We start from the raw sequence: 15,343 nt of genomic DNA, 5'->3' as shown, positions 1-15,343 counted from the left end.
TAATGTGGCTTAGTTAAGAATGTGATATATCTAGGATGGTAGATAAAAACATGGAGTTAAGTGTCTGCTACAATTTCCTTGTCTGAAAAAACAGTCAACAATCACACATCTTTTTGCAAGATTAATCAAAATGACATAACAGTCAACAACCACTTTTCTTTTTCATTTTTCTTCAAGACACCAATATTTGACCATTTTTTTAGTAGTATGTTTTTAGCCTATTTTTTGCAACTAAGTGTAACTATGTTTTTTAATACCCCACTCCAAACTTAAAAAATGTTGTTTATTTTAAGAGCAACTCCAAACTTTAAGGACTTGTTATGACAGGAAATGAAAATTATATTTAACTCCAAAAAGGATGGAAAGGTTAGTATTTGAGGTCATTGACTCATAACGTCGATATGTCAGCAAACAAAAGGGAATTTTAAAGGCTCAAAGGGGTTTAGTAATTTTTTTTTAGGGTAATTGTACTATATTGAAAATAAGCTACACCCAAAAATATATTTCCTTTTACTAGTAGTACAAATTTAAATCTAAATAAAATAAACTAATTTGAAACTAATTTGGAGATAGTTTGTCATGTTTTAAATATAAGCAAATAAAAATCTTAATATTTGATCTAAATTTAGGCCAACTATATACCGTTTTCCTTCATTGTTTCCTAGAATCTTTTTTAAAATTAATTTTGAGATATATAAAAAAAAGGGTTCTGCTAGGTGTCTTTTGGACTTGCTAAAAGACACCAACTAATTTTTTATGAAGGTGTATTTTAGCAAGTTATAACTAAAAAGTGGATAATCACACCCTGAGGTGTGGATTTGATTGTTAAAAGACAAATTCATGGGTTGCTTCTAGCAAAACCCTATAAAAAATTACATATGAATGGAAGATAAGCCGGAACAAGTTGCACTGTTGTTTTTTTAATGGCAACACCAATCATCTTAAAAATAACATTCACAAACTTAATTATGAGACAACATTACTGTGGACGACCTTTTGAACTCTTTGTATAAGGTTAACAAACTTTATGTTGGGAAGTCAAAATTGTCAAGAACAGATGAAATAAAAACATATTGATTGTCAGAACAAGCTTTCTTATGACTCGTCATTTTGGTTGAAACGACTTTGTGGGCTATCTGTCCCACAATAAAAGTACCAGTCACCAATCCTTAAAAATACCTTTGTCAAGTTCACACATGCATATTTTCTCATACTGCTCTGTCAATATTCTATCTTATGAGTCGAACAAGAAGTTCACAAGCGTCTCATTCTTACAAATACTTGTGCTAGTTTAAATATATAAAAAAAGTGATTCTAACAAAGTAATGTTTGTTTGCTTAAAAAAAAAACAAAGTAATGTTTGTATTCATAGTCGAGAACTCTACAATAAATCTATTTTTGACTATTTTTTTCTACAATTTCATTTTCTCCATTTCATCTTTTTCTTTTTCTAATTTTATTTATTTTTGACGAAATTTTGATTAACTTTTGATGATTCTAATTATTTTCCCTCAAAAAATGATTCTAATTATTTAAATATTAAATTCTCTGCAAAAATATATATTAAATTAAAATTAAAACACCGAAGCCGAATAGATCAAAGATTTCTCTCGATTCCACCCAAAAAACTTCCACACGGCGGTGCAAATCAAACTTGCGACACCAATAACACGCCGCTGAAAATCGCCGGAAACCGGAACCCAATCCCATAGATTGTTATCTTCAACTTCGAAAGTAAGAAAATCCACCACAGAAGTGATAAACCAAAACCCTAGCAATGGGGAAGAAGCAACACAGCAAAGACCGAATGTTCTTAACCAAAACAGAATGGGCAACTGAATGGGGAGGTTACAAATCCAAAGAAAACCGCACCGTTTTCAAACGTCTTCCTTTTTATTGCTGCGCGTGCGTTCTCTCTTTACACCTTCATCCTTTCATTGAATCAATTTTTCATTCAACTAATAATTTTGTTTTGATTTATTCAGACTTACTTTTACTCCGTTTGAGTTTCCAGTTTGTACACCTGATGGCAGCGTCTTCGATGTTATGTAAGTATCTCTCTGATTCGATTATTTGCAGCTTATAGCTCAAGCGCTTATGTATAAACCATTTATATAAGAAAAGATAAACTAAAGTGAAATTGTTTTTGTATAAGCTATTAGTATACTTTCATAAGCTATCTTGGAGAGTTTATGAAAATAAGGTGAAATTAGTTTATGAACATGTCATGAGCTGTTTTCATAACTTCTCGCTAACAGTCTCAGAAGTGTTTATGTTAAATTGCTAATAGATAAGTTCAAATAAGCCAATCCGAACAAGTTGTATGTCATGATTTTAAGTTTTTTATATTTGCTTCATTGTATGTTTGGAATCGCAGTGAGTTTGTTGAAGCTCTAAAATGTAGCTTTTATATCAAAATCTCAGCGGCATTGTGTGATTATGATAAACTCACCGTCAATCCAAATATGTATTCTATTGATAATAACTTGTGGTTTTCAACCTGGGTTCAGGAACATAACTCCATATATTATAAAATATGGTAAACATCCTGTTACTGGAGCTCCCTTGAAGCAACAAGATCTCATTCCACTAACTTTTCACAAGAACTCAGAAGGTAAATACACTTCTGCATCATTTTTGTGCATTCTTTTGGATTTATTTTCATTTTTGTTTCATGATTGAGTTCATTGCTTAGGTGCAGTTGTGAGTTGAGCTTCGGATTGACGTAGGGGATTGATTGTTATTGTTGAAAACTTAAATATCATATATGCGTATTGCCTATTGGCCAAAATGGTTTAGACTATAGTAGTATCTCTCCTATTATGTTTTGGGATGATGGAATATTTTTATTCCATAAAAAGTTGTTGTGTTTGTCAAATGGTTTTCCCTTAAATATGAAAATACAATCACAGGTCGAGTGTAGCGTACTTGGTAGGAGCATAGTTTTTTTTTTTTTTTTTTTGAAATATTGGTAGGGGCGTAGTTAATTAGTTAGTTAATTCCCTTGGCATACTTTTAATTTCTGGCACTTATGTCATTGAATGCAAAAGCTCGAGGACCTTATTCTGCCAAACGTAATGGACATTTTTTTCTTTGTTCTAGTATGTGTGTTAATTCTTTATCAAGGTTTTTTCTTTTCTTATATATAGTTGTTTTAACATTGATCAGGAGAAAAGAAATTTAATCAATCGTAATAATGGTGGATGATGGGTCATGACAGAAGCCTAAATCTGCCGTAGCAACATACTGACATGGCATGTTATGCTGTAGCCTATGGTGAAAGCAGGGTGGCTATAATAAAAATATGGTATATGCAAAAAGTGTAGAAAAAACAGCAGAATATAATGAAATGAAAAAGATTTAATAACCTATTGTAATAAATAAGATTCACCATAAGTATCTTTATTAGCAGCCCTTGAACCACTGAACAACGGGTACGGGATCGTAATGAAATAAATAAATATGACAAAACGGAGAAGGAAATACAGATTGACCGAGAGTAAAAAAACAGAATACAGGACAGGGATTGAGACCCAGAAAAGAGGTAAATGAAGAAAAGGAAATGACTAAGATACTGGGTAGATAATCAGGGATATACGATTTCTGAAGATAAGCTGTTTGCCAGTTACGATCCATGCAAATGAGATGATAGAATGTGGGAGCAACTGAGCTTGAACCTTTGATCTATACGACCGGAGCATTGGAAATGGGAGTGGTCTGAAATGACGTGTGAGAGTGGGAACAAAGATATGCGGTTTTTTGTTGGCATTTCATAGGTCATCATTACTCATTAGAGTTTTTCAAGTGTTCTCTCTGTTTTTTTTTTTTTTTTTTTTTCTCTTTTCAAAATTTTATTTAGCGACTCTTTCCACTAGGCTTGCTGAATTGTTAAGCCTGCTATGAAATTAGACGTTACCTTTGGCCTCCGTGTGAAAGCTGTCAGGCCATAGCCATCACATGGTATTTTGTCAAAAATGCTGCACATCATACTACCTTGGTACCACCTTATTACAGCATTGAGTTTAATACATGGAAAAGTGTAGTCAATTTTAGCACATGGAAGACGTTGATCATAATAGGATATTATGGTGTTGTTTGTTCTATGTGGCTGACCTCACTTTCTAACGAAATTCTTTGATTGTTATTATTGTTGAAGAGTGTAGTAAATTTTGCATTCGTTTGAGTTTTCTACCCCTTATCATGCAAATATGTGTTTACATTTTTAATGGGTGTACACTCAACGACCGCATAATCTTTGTCAAATGGGGTAACACATTTGTTTTCTTTGGCTTTGATGGATTAGAATGTGAGGGTCTTTAGGAGAGAAACAGTTTGTCACACACCCAAATAATAAGGAAGAAAGTAGAAGCCACTTTTCTAGTTACTTTGATTGTAATGAAGGATTATACATAGATTTTGACCTTTTCTGTTTTTCAAGCTTTAATACTGAATAGAGATGTCTCTCCGAGAATCAGCATGGTGTACAATGCTGATTAAAGGATTGGATTAAAATTTTTGAAGTGTACATTGTACTATTATAGTATGGAGGAGAATTATGAAAGATTCTGTACCACTGTAATGGTGCTGCCTATAGCCTAAGTCTGGGATTTGTTTCAGGTCGCACTTTCTACACTGAATCTATAACCATCAACTAATATAAGCGGCATGTTTGGGAGAACTTCCTAGGATTCTAATACTGTTCTACCGGACTAAAAATTGAAAGTTTTACTACACTAAAATTTGATTTCAAGAACTTACTAATTATTTCAGATCCTGAATTCTTACAAGCTAACGCGAAAGAAACAAAATGGCGCGATTCTCTTTCAGCTTAACTATTGGTCTCTAGTTCACATACCTAGCGTTGGGAGGGTTTGTATATGGTCTTATCCGACTCTATACCAAATAACTAACAGAAAAAACTTCAAATTTGCTAGATGTGTCACTCTTCATGTAATGCCAATATATGTAACTGTTGCTCAAAAGTCCAAATTAAACTATTTTCAATAGTCAATGAATTCTTTTGCTAGTTAGACTTGCTGAGATATCCTCCGAAACTGGTCAACTAAGCATAAGCACATTTGTTTTGTTCTTTGAGATTTCATGGGTATTATTCTTGCAAAGTTGTGTTATTGTTTAAACTAAAATTTCTCATGTTACATACGATTTTTTTATGTTATTTGAGGATAAGGTGTGGATGGGATGCATTTATGATTTTCTGGTAGATGCTTGTCATATATTCATTTAGTTTGCTGGCTACTTTGTATTGAATGGCTTTTCTTTGTTCCTCTGCAGGAGAATATCACTGTCCAGTGCTAAACAAAGTTTTCACTGAATTTACCCACATTGTGGCAGTCAAAACTACTGGAAATGTCTTCTGCTATGAGGTTTGTTTTTCCAGGATCCTTAGTGTTAACACTGCTAATTTGATTTGTAGATGGTATTTTTATATATGTATGTTTGTGGGAAATAGGCTGTTAAAGAGTTAAACATCAAGACAAAAAACTGGAAGGAGCTCCTCACCGACGAGGCATTTACTAGGGATGACCTTATAACAATTCAGGTCAGTTGGCTTTGATTGAGAATATTTTCTGCATATTGCTTTATCTTTCACTGTCTTGATACCATGTTGATGTTTGTCTATGTGTGCTTTGCAGAATCCTAATGCACTTGACCAGAAGGTTCTTCTGGATTTTGATCATGTTAAACAGAATTTGAAAATTGACGATGAAGGTATGATACATCCTGCAATTCATCCATATTTTCTGAGCTACTGATCTCTTGCTGATCTTGATATTGCTGCTTTTATTGTTGTTATTTTTATTAGCTTTAAGATTTTCTGTTTTCTTTACTCAGAACTACAGAAAATGAGTTCAGATCCAGCCTATAACATAAACATGTCGGGAGATATCAAACAAATGCTTAAAGAGCTTGGAACTGAGCAAGGAAAGGAAACTGCATTGCATGGGGGAGGTGGTGGAAAGGCACAAAAAGAAAGGGCCGCTGCACTCGCTGCCATTTTAGCTGCACGATCACAAGTTAAAGAAGATTCCAAATCGACCGATGGAGCTCCTCAGGCACTCAGTATTGTAGATGCTGCATCTGCCGCAGTACATGGAAGAAGTGCAGCTGCTGCTAAAGCCTCATCAAGTGATAAAACTGCTGCCAGAATAGCTATGCATGTGGCTGGTGACAGGGCACCGGTGAATGCAAAGATGGTGAGCTTCCTAAATACTTCTTTTTGACCTACCTAGTGATACATCTCATGCATAATCAAATTATATATGATCCTTTTTAAAAATTGTATGAATGGCCAGTAATCATTATTCTATGTATTAATGAAGTTCTCAATTTCAGGTTAAAAGTCGTTACACTACTGGCGCTGCTTCCCGGTCTTTTACTTCTACATCATATGATCCAGTTACAAAAAATGATTATGAATATGTGAAAGTTGAGAAGAATCCAAAGAAGAAGGGATATGTACAACTGCATACAACACACGGTGATTTGAACATTGAGCTGCACTGTGATATAGCGCCCAGGGCATGCGAGAACTTCATCACGCTTTGTGAACGTGGATATTATAACGGAGTTGCTTTTCATAGAAGCATTAGGTATGTGACCACCTTTGTGTCTTTGTCCTTGTAGTAAATCAAGAGTGACATTCGTTGAGTCTTATAGTCCATTTTATGCAGGAATTTTATGATACAAGGTGGCGATCCTACTGGTACTGGTAGAGGTGGTGAATCAATTTGGGGAAAGCCTTTTAAGGATGAACTTAACTCCAAATTAGTCCACTCTGGAAGGGGTGTAGTTAGCATGGCAAACAGTGGCCCACATACTAATGGTTCCCAGTTTTTCATATTGTACAAATCTGCAAATCATTTAAACTTCAAACATACAGTTTTTGGAGGCGTAGTTGGTGGATTGACTACACTAGCAACAATGGAAAAGGTTCCTGTTGATGACAGTGACCGACCTCTGGTGAGTCGTAAATTAATTTCATTGTTGATGCAATAGACTGACCCCCACTCTCTCTTTTTCTGGTTTTATTCTTTTCAAACTATATTTACAAACATATGATCCAAAAATTTAGACCTGATTTAGAAAAAAAAGTAGATTCTTCTGCCATTGTACATACTGTTATCTTTTGCACGGATATGTTTGTACCTTTGCATCTGTCTAGCTGGTTTGGACCTTGGGTTTCACTCATTAAATTTTCATTATGGGTACTGCAGTCTGCATATCCCTGTTCCAGGCCTTAGGATTACAATATTTTGCACTGTCATTTGTGAACATTGAGGTTTTGGACTATCTTGAGTACAGTGGAATACTTGTGTCTCATCATTCCTTAAGAGAAGAGTTGATATTTAACAACAATGCTTGCTGGGACATTTGACGTCTTTTGAATGATCCATTAACAATTATCAACTGGGCCATGCTGTCAACACAACCAATGGATTACATGCTTATTTATTCTTTGGCTTGCAGGAGGAAATCAAGATAACAGGTGTCACAACTTTTGTCAATCCTTACACCGAGCCAGATGAGGAAGAAGAGCAAGCTAATGCCAAAGAGAAGAATGCAAATGATGAAGAAAATGTTTGTTCCATAATTTTTGAGATTACTTATTGTTGTATTTTTTTCTCACTTTTATAAGGTTTTTGTGAACTAACCCTTATTATTTGGTTTGCATTTCAGGACAAGGTTGGCTCATGGTATAGTAATCCTGGAGCTGGAACATCTGAATCTGGAGGTACAGGTGTTGGCGGTGGTGTTGGCAAATACTTGAAAGCTAGGAATGCTCCACCGGCTGAACCTGCTGCTGTCGACACTGGTACAGCCGTTGTGGGAAAGAAGAGAAAAGCAGCTGTCAGTGGTGAATTTAAAGATTTTTCTGGATGGTAGTTATATCCCAAATTTTCAATACAATTTGTAAAGCAGTGTACACTTTTCTAGTGATTTATTTATCATATTCAAAAAATTGACAGAATAGTGAAGAATTTTTTGTGCACGCTTTTCAAGATTTGTACAATTTAAGTGTAACTGTATTTGATGCAAGAATAGAATCATTTTGTCTCGAGGTTGCACTCATGTTCCGTTGTGGTCTTCTTGTTATTTTACAACTCTATTCCTGCCAGATATTTAAATTTTCCGCCATGTAATTAACCACTATGAACATGCAAGGGTTGTTCTGAGATTTTGGTATCATTTGCAATCCAAGATGTTATTTTTTAGGTAAAAGTGATGTTCTAATAATTATTTGAAGGGTCTTGCTAACAAGTGCCCTAAGGGCATTGTTTAAGGAACCCAAAAAAAGAAACTATGTCTTGAAAATACAAGTCAAACACTTTTAAAAGTCTTAACCGTACAATTTTCAATGCAAAAATTGCCACTTTTAGATGCTTAAACAATGCCCTTAGGGCACTTGTTAGTATTTTCCTTATTTGAATAATATTTTTGTTGCGTTTTTTTTCTGAAAAATCATTAATAGCCTATTTATTTAAGGATTAAAAATAAATTTTGATAGGAATCAAAGCAAAATTGTTTGATATACCTCGTCACATAGATTGTAAATAAAGATTTAATCAATTTCAATAAAATAAAGATTTAATCAATTTCAATAAATAAAAACTCTCGGTGGATGTAATGATAATGTGGATGTTTTTTTTTTTTTTTTTGAGAGGATATGGATAGTTAAAATTATGCATATATCAGAAAAATAATTAAATACCAGATAGCAAATGCTAGAGTGTTTGTTATTTTTACAGAAATTAATCAGCTCTATAGTGTTGAACCCAGTTTTTTTTATTTTTTTTTATTTTTTAAACTCAGAAGTTTAAGTGGCCCGTGATTATTATATTTTGCTAACTCTCTGATTCCCGGAATTTTATTAACATAGAATTTTAGGCTTAGATTTTTAAAACAAAGAGCATGCACAACTTATTTTATTAACATAGAATATTTTTTGTTGTTTGTGTTTTGTTGTCTGGCTTAGGCGTAAGTACATTGTAGATTTTCAAAGTAAAAGACAGTTGCAAGTTTTTTTTTGATGAAGTGGTCGCATGGATCTCGCAGGTCGAAATAAGTTTTTTCTATGGTGTGCTAACCCTCAGTTTTTTAAGGAAAATGTGAGTAATTTCGAAATCGACCACGATGTGATTAAAGCTTGTTAAAAATGGTTCTATCCAATAATTGAATTTAAATTCTTCCGAATAATAAAATAAGAGGGTTTAATTTAAGTAGCAAGTAAAGTGAAAATGTTGCGAATTCAACCACTTTTAATTTGTTATACAAATGCATGTAATATCAATCATTTATTTGTATGTTATTACGCATTTATTACTCTCTAAAAGATGAGATGAGCCTTTCCCAATGATCTTAGGTTGTTTAATCCAAATTTATTAGGAAAGTAGAGGTGACATTTCTTGGTAGATAAGACAACATTAATAAAATTAATAAAATTAATAAGTAGTACAAATCCAACCTTTCTCTATTTTATGAAATGTAATCTGTCATTACAAACGAAAGAAAGAAGTTAATTAACATATCTGAAAATGACACACTATGCTAAATATATAATAAATATTTTTAACTATGCCACAGTCCAAACGAATATGAATGATATCATGATTGAGGCAATGACATACCAACTATATATATACTTTCTTATAAATGTAATAGCTTTCAATATAAAATATAAACTTCCTCAAAAAAAATATAAAATATAAATAAACTCTAAATGTTTGGTCTAGTAGTAAAAAGTTTGTCTTGAAATGGGACTTCATCCCCTCACTCTAAATTTCTTCTAAAAAATATAAAATATAAATAAAAAGAAAAAACAAAAGTAACCGGTTATTTAATTTAATTTATTATTTGTTCTTTTTTGAAAGATTTATTTATTATTTGCTGGTAGGGAGTGTTTTGACAAACTAGTATTTTAGAATTTATAATACTCATACGCAGCACATCAACCACTTACCTTACGCTATGTTCTATAATTTGTTGGTGTGGTATAGAGAAGGGTATTGCAACTTCTACTATTTGTAGTTAAATTCATCAACGTATATGGATCTAATAGCATAAAGTTCCGGTGATGAGTCATGAGTGCAAATTGGGAATCCTTCACTCTTGGTTGAGGATCGAAGCAAAAGATGCACCCCTTTCACTTTTACACCCAAGGGAGACAATAAAAAAAGAAGGGAAATGCTAATCGGTGCCCCGGGGGCACTGATTAAAGATATTAAAAAGAAAATTATATAGTAGTTAATGCATTGAAATTGTGTAATTAATTTATAATAAAGTCAAAAACAGTTTCCTTTTATGGTAATAATTCCCTTTTATGGTATGCTTAACCAGTGCCCCGGGGACACCGGTTAGCAGGACTCAAAAAAGAAAACAAACAATTAGATTTTAATAGCTAATGAGTTCTATCCAATAAAGAATTATTCAAAAGAGTTGTGATCGATATCTAGATGGAACAATTAGGTTACCTATCGACCAAACTCCACCCCACTCAATCATCAATTGGCAAAATTAAGAACATTAATTAATTAAACGCAAACACACTTTTTATAATCACTACTATAGTTATACTCCCTCCGGTCACTATTATAAGCAAATTTTGACTTTTTAGGTTCCTTAAATAAATGATGTATGTGGTCTATATTGTAGACCACATACATCATTTATTAAATGAATCTAAAAAGTAGAAATATGCTTATAATAGTGACCGGAGGGAGTAGTTTCTAATTAAAATATGCGGGCATGGACCAATGGTCTAACTCATCCAAATTTTGTTATTTTTATAAGGGTCATGTTAATCACTGCCTTTGAGATAATATTCGTTAAGGAAGACAAAAAAGAAAGTGTTAAAAAATAAATAAACTGAAAATGTCACTTTTTAGAATTTTGAAGAATTGACTGCACAACCTTCAATATAATATTAGTAATATATTTGATCCTAACCAGTATCTTAAGAGGACATTGGTTATCATTTTCCTTTTTATAAACATGTTTTTCTTTTGACAGTTTTTATAAACATGTTATAAGTAGGAAATTTAACCGATCATTAATTTTCGCCAAAAAAAACCACTAGGATATAGGGTGGGCTCTCATCTCTAAAATATAGTTTCTTCATACTTAGAAATTACTCCCTCCGGTCACTATTATAAGCAAATTTCGATTTTTTAGGTTCATTCAATAAATGATGTATGTGGTCTATATTATAGACCACATACATCATTTATTGAATGAATCTAAAAAGTAGAAATTTGCTTATAATAGTGACCAGAAGGAGTATATATCAAGAGTTTGTCTAACATGTCTAACAATCAATTTATTGTGTCTTGATTTTTAAAGCAAAAAAGAAATCCCTATTTAGGATGAGGTATTCTTGGTCACATGCATGGAAGTAGTGTGTGTATGTATGTATGTATGTATGTATGTATGTATGTATGTATGTATATATATATATATATATATATATATATATATATATATATATATATATATATACACTCCTAATTAATACTCCCTCCGTCCCGGTATAATTGACCTACTTTGGTTTTTCACACAGATTAAGAAAAGTGTATAAATGAGGGGGAAAGTAGAATATATTGTATTGGGAATGATAAAAGTAGTATTATTTAGTGTTATATTGTATTGAGAATGATGAAAGTTGTATTGAAAATTGAAATGGGTCAGTTATTTTAGGACACTTTTTTTTAGAAAATGGGTCAGTTATTCCGGGACGGAGGAAGTAATATGGAAAATGTTAATACATGTCCTAAGAGTTTATGGCACATGTTAAAAACTATATATACGAGTAGTTCTATTTAGAGTTTCTTAAAGTGTGTTATGTCTACGTTAGCAAGACTTTAATAATAATTGGCATAATATAATAATAATCTAACAAAAATTAAGGGTTGTAGCCTGAGTTAGACCAAGGGAAATTTAAGGAGATACTATATTTGTCTTAGCAATCTAATCATATTATTAGTGATACATTTGAGCATTAAGACAAAACAAGGGACGAAAGAAATGGTTGGTTAGTCTTGCTCTTGAAAATTGAAAGTTCAAAGAATAGCCTCCTAGAGTTTGAGTGTGCTAGCTTGGGGTTGATTAGTGTGTGCTTATAAGCCATCAAATAAGTGTGCATAAAGTAAGAAGGCATGCCCTAGAAGTTTGAGAAGGAGTGCATTTTGGTACTTATGACAAACACACATTATTATTAAATTATTACTATCACATAATGATGAGTGTTTTTGTGTATAGAAAAGAAAAAAAGTTGTTACTAGTAGAAGTTTTGGCAGTGTTTGGAGAGGGATTAGGAGGCAAAAAATATTGAGTGATGATGGATCTTAGTGGGTTTCATCAAATATTATTCACGCCGGCAGCTTTACTCTTTCTTCTATCTCACTATACCCATTTGGCACGCCTGCTCCCACTCATCAAATATGCATATTTCTCTTTCTATCTCTCTCTAAAAGAATGAAAAGTTATCTCTTCTCACTATCTTTAGCTCGCACTTTGATAATTTTCATCTTTTGTCAGAATACAATTCCTTTTTTAGCATCAGCTAGGCCATATCCCCTTCCAAGTCATTTGCTTATTGACCAATAAATACTTCTTAGTCAATCAATACTCTTCTCTCTCGATACCCATACACACCTATTCTACTTTTTTTTTTTTTTTCTTCTTCTAGAATTTGGATTTTATCTGACTCAACCCGCATAAAATCGACTTGTAATAAAAAGTCCTCCTAAATATAAACACATTATAAAACATTAGTAGTATATTTATGCTTTACAATTCTTAACATATTTATCTAATTCACAATTGAATATGACTCAAATAATTCAATAATAATGATGATATGATATGTGATCCAACAAATTTTGAATAGATGCGAGATTAAAATTTAGACCTAGACTATCTCAACCCTTACAAAAACACATTTATAAGGAGATGACTCTAACCCTTTCAGTAAAGAAAAGAAAAATCAGCATCCCAATAAAATACAATATAACCAACTACCCCACCTCCCTTCCTTTCCCTAAAAAAGAAGAGCAAAGCAAATCATAATTCATTCAATTCTCGTCACCCCACCCCACCACTCTACATAAAATTTTCAAATTCCTACTTCACCCCTCCAAATTAACTTAACTACAATCCAAATTTGTTCCACCATCACCATTAAAAACACTTTACATGCAATATTGCAATACCTTTGTGCAACAACAACAACAACAAGTGTGAATCAAATTAGATTATTGATGTGGGTCTCATACAACTTAAATGGATACATTGTTTAGACTTGTAAGCTTCCAACCACACCAACACCAACAACAACAACAACAAGAAGATCAATCTCTCAACTCCACCACCAGCAGAACAACAACATCAAGTAGCTCTCGATCCTCAAAACAAAACTATCACCAATATTACAATCCACAAGAAGTTGAAGAAGAATGCTTCAACTTTTTCATGGATGAAGAAGACCTTTCATCATCTTCTTCCAAACACTACTATCCTTATAGTCAACCTCAAACCTCAAACACCATTACTACAAACACCCCCACACCATCACTCACACCCCCTCCACCAACAACTGATTTCACCTTTGAATTAACTGGAAAGTGGGCCAACAACATCCTCCTCGAAACAGCACGAGCTATAGCAGAAAAAAACAGCACTCGTTTACAACAACTCATGTGGATGCTCAACGAACTAAGCTCCCCTTATGGTGACATAGAACAAAAACTAGCTGCATATTTTCTCCAAGCCTTATTCTCTCGAATGACCGAAGCCGGTACCAGAACCTTCAGAACCCTAGCTTCAGCATCAGAAAAAACTTGCTCATTCGAATCAACACGAAAAACAGTCCTAAAATTCCAAGAAGTTAGTCCATGGACTACTTTCGGCCATGTTGCATGCAATGGCGCCATTTTAGAAGCCTTCGAAGGTGATTCTAAGTTGCACATAATTGATATTAGTAACACTTATTGCACTCAGTGGCCAACGCTTTTTGAAGCGTTGGCCACTCGTGCTGATGATACTCCGCACCTCCGTTTAACCACCATCGTCACTGCTGGTGGTTCTGTTCAAAAAGTTATGAAGGAAATTGGTGCTAGAATGGAAAAATTCGCTAGACTTATGGGAGTTCCATTTAAATTCAACGTTATTCATCACTCGGGCGATCTTTCTGATTTAAATTTTTTGGATTTAGATATTAAAGAAGATGAAGCTTTAGCTGTTAATTGTGTTAATGCTTTGCATTCAGTAACAGTTGGTAATGGTAACGGTAATAACCGTCGCGACACGTTGATAGCTTCGTTGATCGCGTTGCGGCCGAGGATAGTAACAGTGGTTGAAGAGGAGGCTGATTTAAATTTTGGTAATGATGGATATGAATTTGTGAATGGTTTTGAAGAGTGTTTGAGATGGTTTAGGGTTTACTTTGAGGCATTAGAAGAGAGTTTTCCGAAGACGAGTAACGAGCGTTTGATGCTTGAAAGGGAAGCTGGGAGAGGGATAGTTGATTTGGTGGCATGTGCTCCGGCAGAGTCGATTGAACGGAGAGAAACGGCGGTGAGATGGTCACGGCGTTTGCATGGTGGAGGGTTTAATACGGTGGCGTTTAGTGAGGAAGTTTGTGATGATGTTAGGGCTTTGTTGAGGAGGTATAAGGAAGGGTGGTCGATGATACGGTGTAATGATGCCGGAATATTCTTGACGTGGAAGGAACAACCGGTGGTGTGGGCCAGTGCATGGAGGCCTTGATAATCGCACGTGTTTATCGTTCTTTTAGCACGTGCAAAACTAAGGGTTTGGGAAACTTTTTTTTTTCTTTTTTTTTCACATTAGTGGGATTTATTTTTCAGTTTAGTAAGTAAGACCAAAGCAAAGACTTTGCATGTATTGATTAATGAAAAGGAATCATGAACTAATTTACTCTTTTTTTGACTCTTTTTTTTTTTTTTTCCTTATGGTTTAATGATAATTCTTTTCTTATAAATAAATGTTAGTCGTTAGTATGTTAATTTACTCTTTTTTTGACTCTTTTTTTTTTCCTTATGGTTTAATGATAATTCTTTTCTTATAAATAAATGTTAGTCGTTAGTATGTTAATGTTAGTAGTATAAGTTTGAACCTTGAATTTAGATCAGTTATATTTTTTTTTTTGTAATTTTGTAAAACTATATTTTTTATAAAAAAAAATCCAAAGCAGAATACTAAGTATGAACCGAATATTTCATGCTAGAATTTGGATAAGTCTTATTTGTAGTGAGGCAGTAATGAATGATCACATATTTTTTGGCACAAGTGATGATCATACTTAACT

The 15,343-nt window shown here is 33.4% G+C and overlaps 2 protein-coding genes across 2 annotated transcripts; both read left to right on the top strand.

Annotated features, from left to right (window-relative positions):
* Positions 1-1,590: 1,590 nt before the first annotated feature.
* Positions 1,591-8,091, top strand: PUB49 (plant U-box 49). Its single transcript, XM_085713083.1, has 11 exons — positions 1,591-1,905; positions 1,986-2,048; positions 2,511-2,614; positions 5,293-5,384; positions 5,471-5,560; positions 5,655-5,730; positions 5,854-6,215; positions 6,355-6,611; positions 6,693-6,981; positions 7,489-7,599; positions 7,699-8,091. Exons 1-11 carry the CDS (start codon positions 1,778-1,780, stop codon positions 7,903-7,905), a joined length of 1,779 nt encoding a protein of 592 aa, XP_085569209.1. The 5' UTR covers positions 1,591-1,777; the 3' UTR covers positions 7,906-8,091.
* A 4,794-nt stretch (positions 8,092-12,885) lies between these two features.
* LOC146919651 (protein SHORT-ROOT-like) lies at positions 12,886-14,964 on the top strand. The gene has a single exon (XM_085713080.1). The coding sequence runs from the start codon at positions 13,297-13,299 to the stop codon at positions 14,779-14,781; it is 1,485 nt and encodes a 494-aa protein (XP_085569206.1). The 5' UTR covers positions 12,886-13,296; the 3' UTR covers positions 14,782-14,964.
* Positions 14,965-15,343: the final 379 nt, after the last annotated feature.

Source organism: Medicago sativa, chromosome 5 (assembly GCF_051527215.1).
Source record: "Medicago sativa cultivar Bolivia chromosome 5, Bolivia_mono, whole genome shotgun sequence".
Classification (NCBI taxonomy): domain Eukaryota; kingdom Viridiplantae; phylum Streptophyta; class Magnoliopsida; order Fabales; family Fabaceae; genus Medicago; species Medicago sativa.
Note: the sequence above shows the minus strand (reverse complement) of the source record. Positions and strands in the feature narration are given on the sequence as shown.

Bases quoted from the DNA above. Each gene is read 5' to 3' on its own strand.
- PUB49 (XM_085713083.1), top strand. From the start codon at position 1,778: ATGGGGAAGAAGCAACACAGCAAAGACCGAATGTTCTTAACCAAAACA. The intron at 1,906-1,985 runs GTGCGTTCTCTC...TGATTTATTCAG, and splicing joins CTTCCTTTTTATTGCTGCGC to ACTTACTTTTACTCCGTTTG. The intron at 2,615-5,292 runs GTAAATACACTT...GTTCCTCTGCAG, and splicing joins TTTTCACAAGAACTCAGAAG to GAGAATATCACTGTCCAGTG.
- LOC146919651 (XM_085713080.1), top strand. From the start codon at position 13,297: ATGGATACATTGTTTAGACTTGTAAGCTTCCAACCACACCAACACCAA.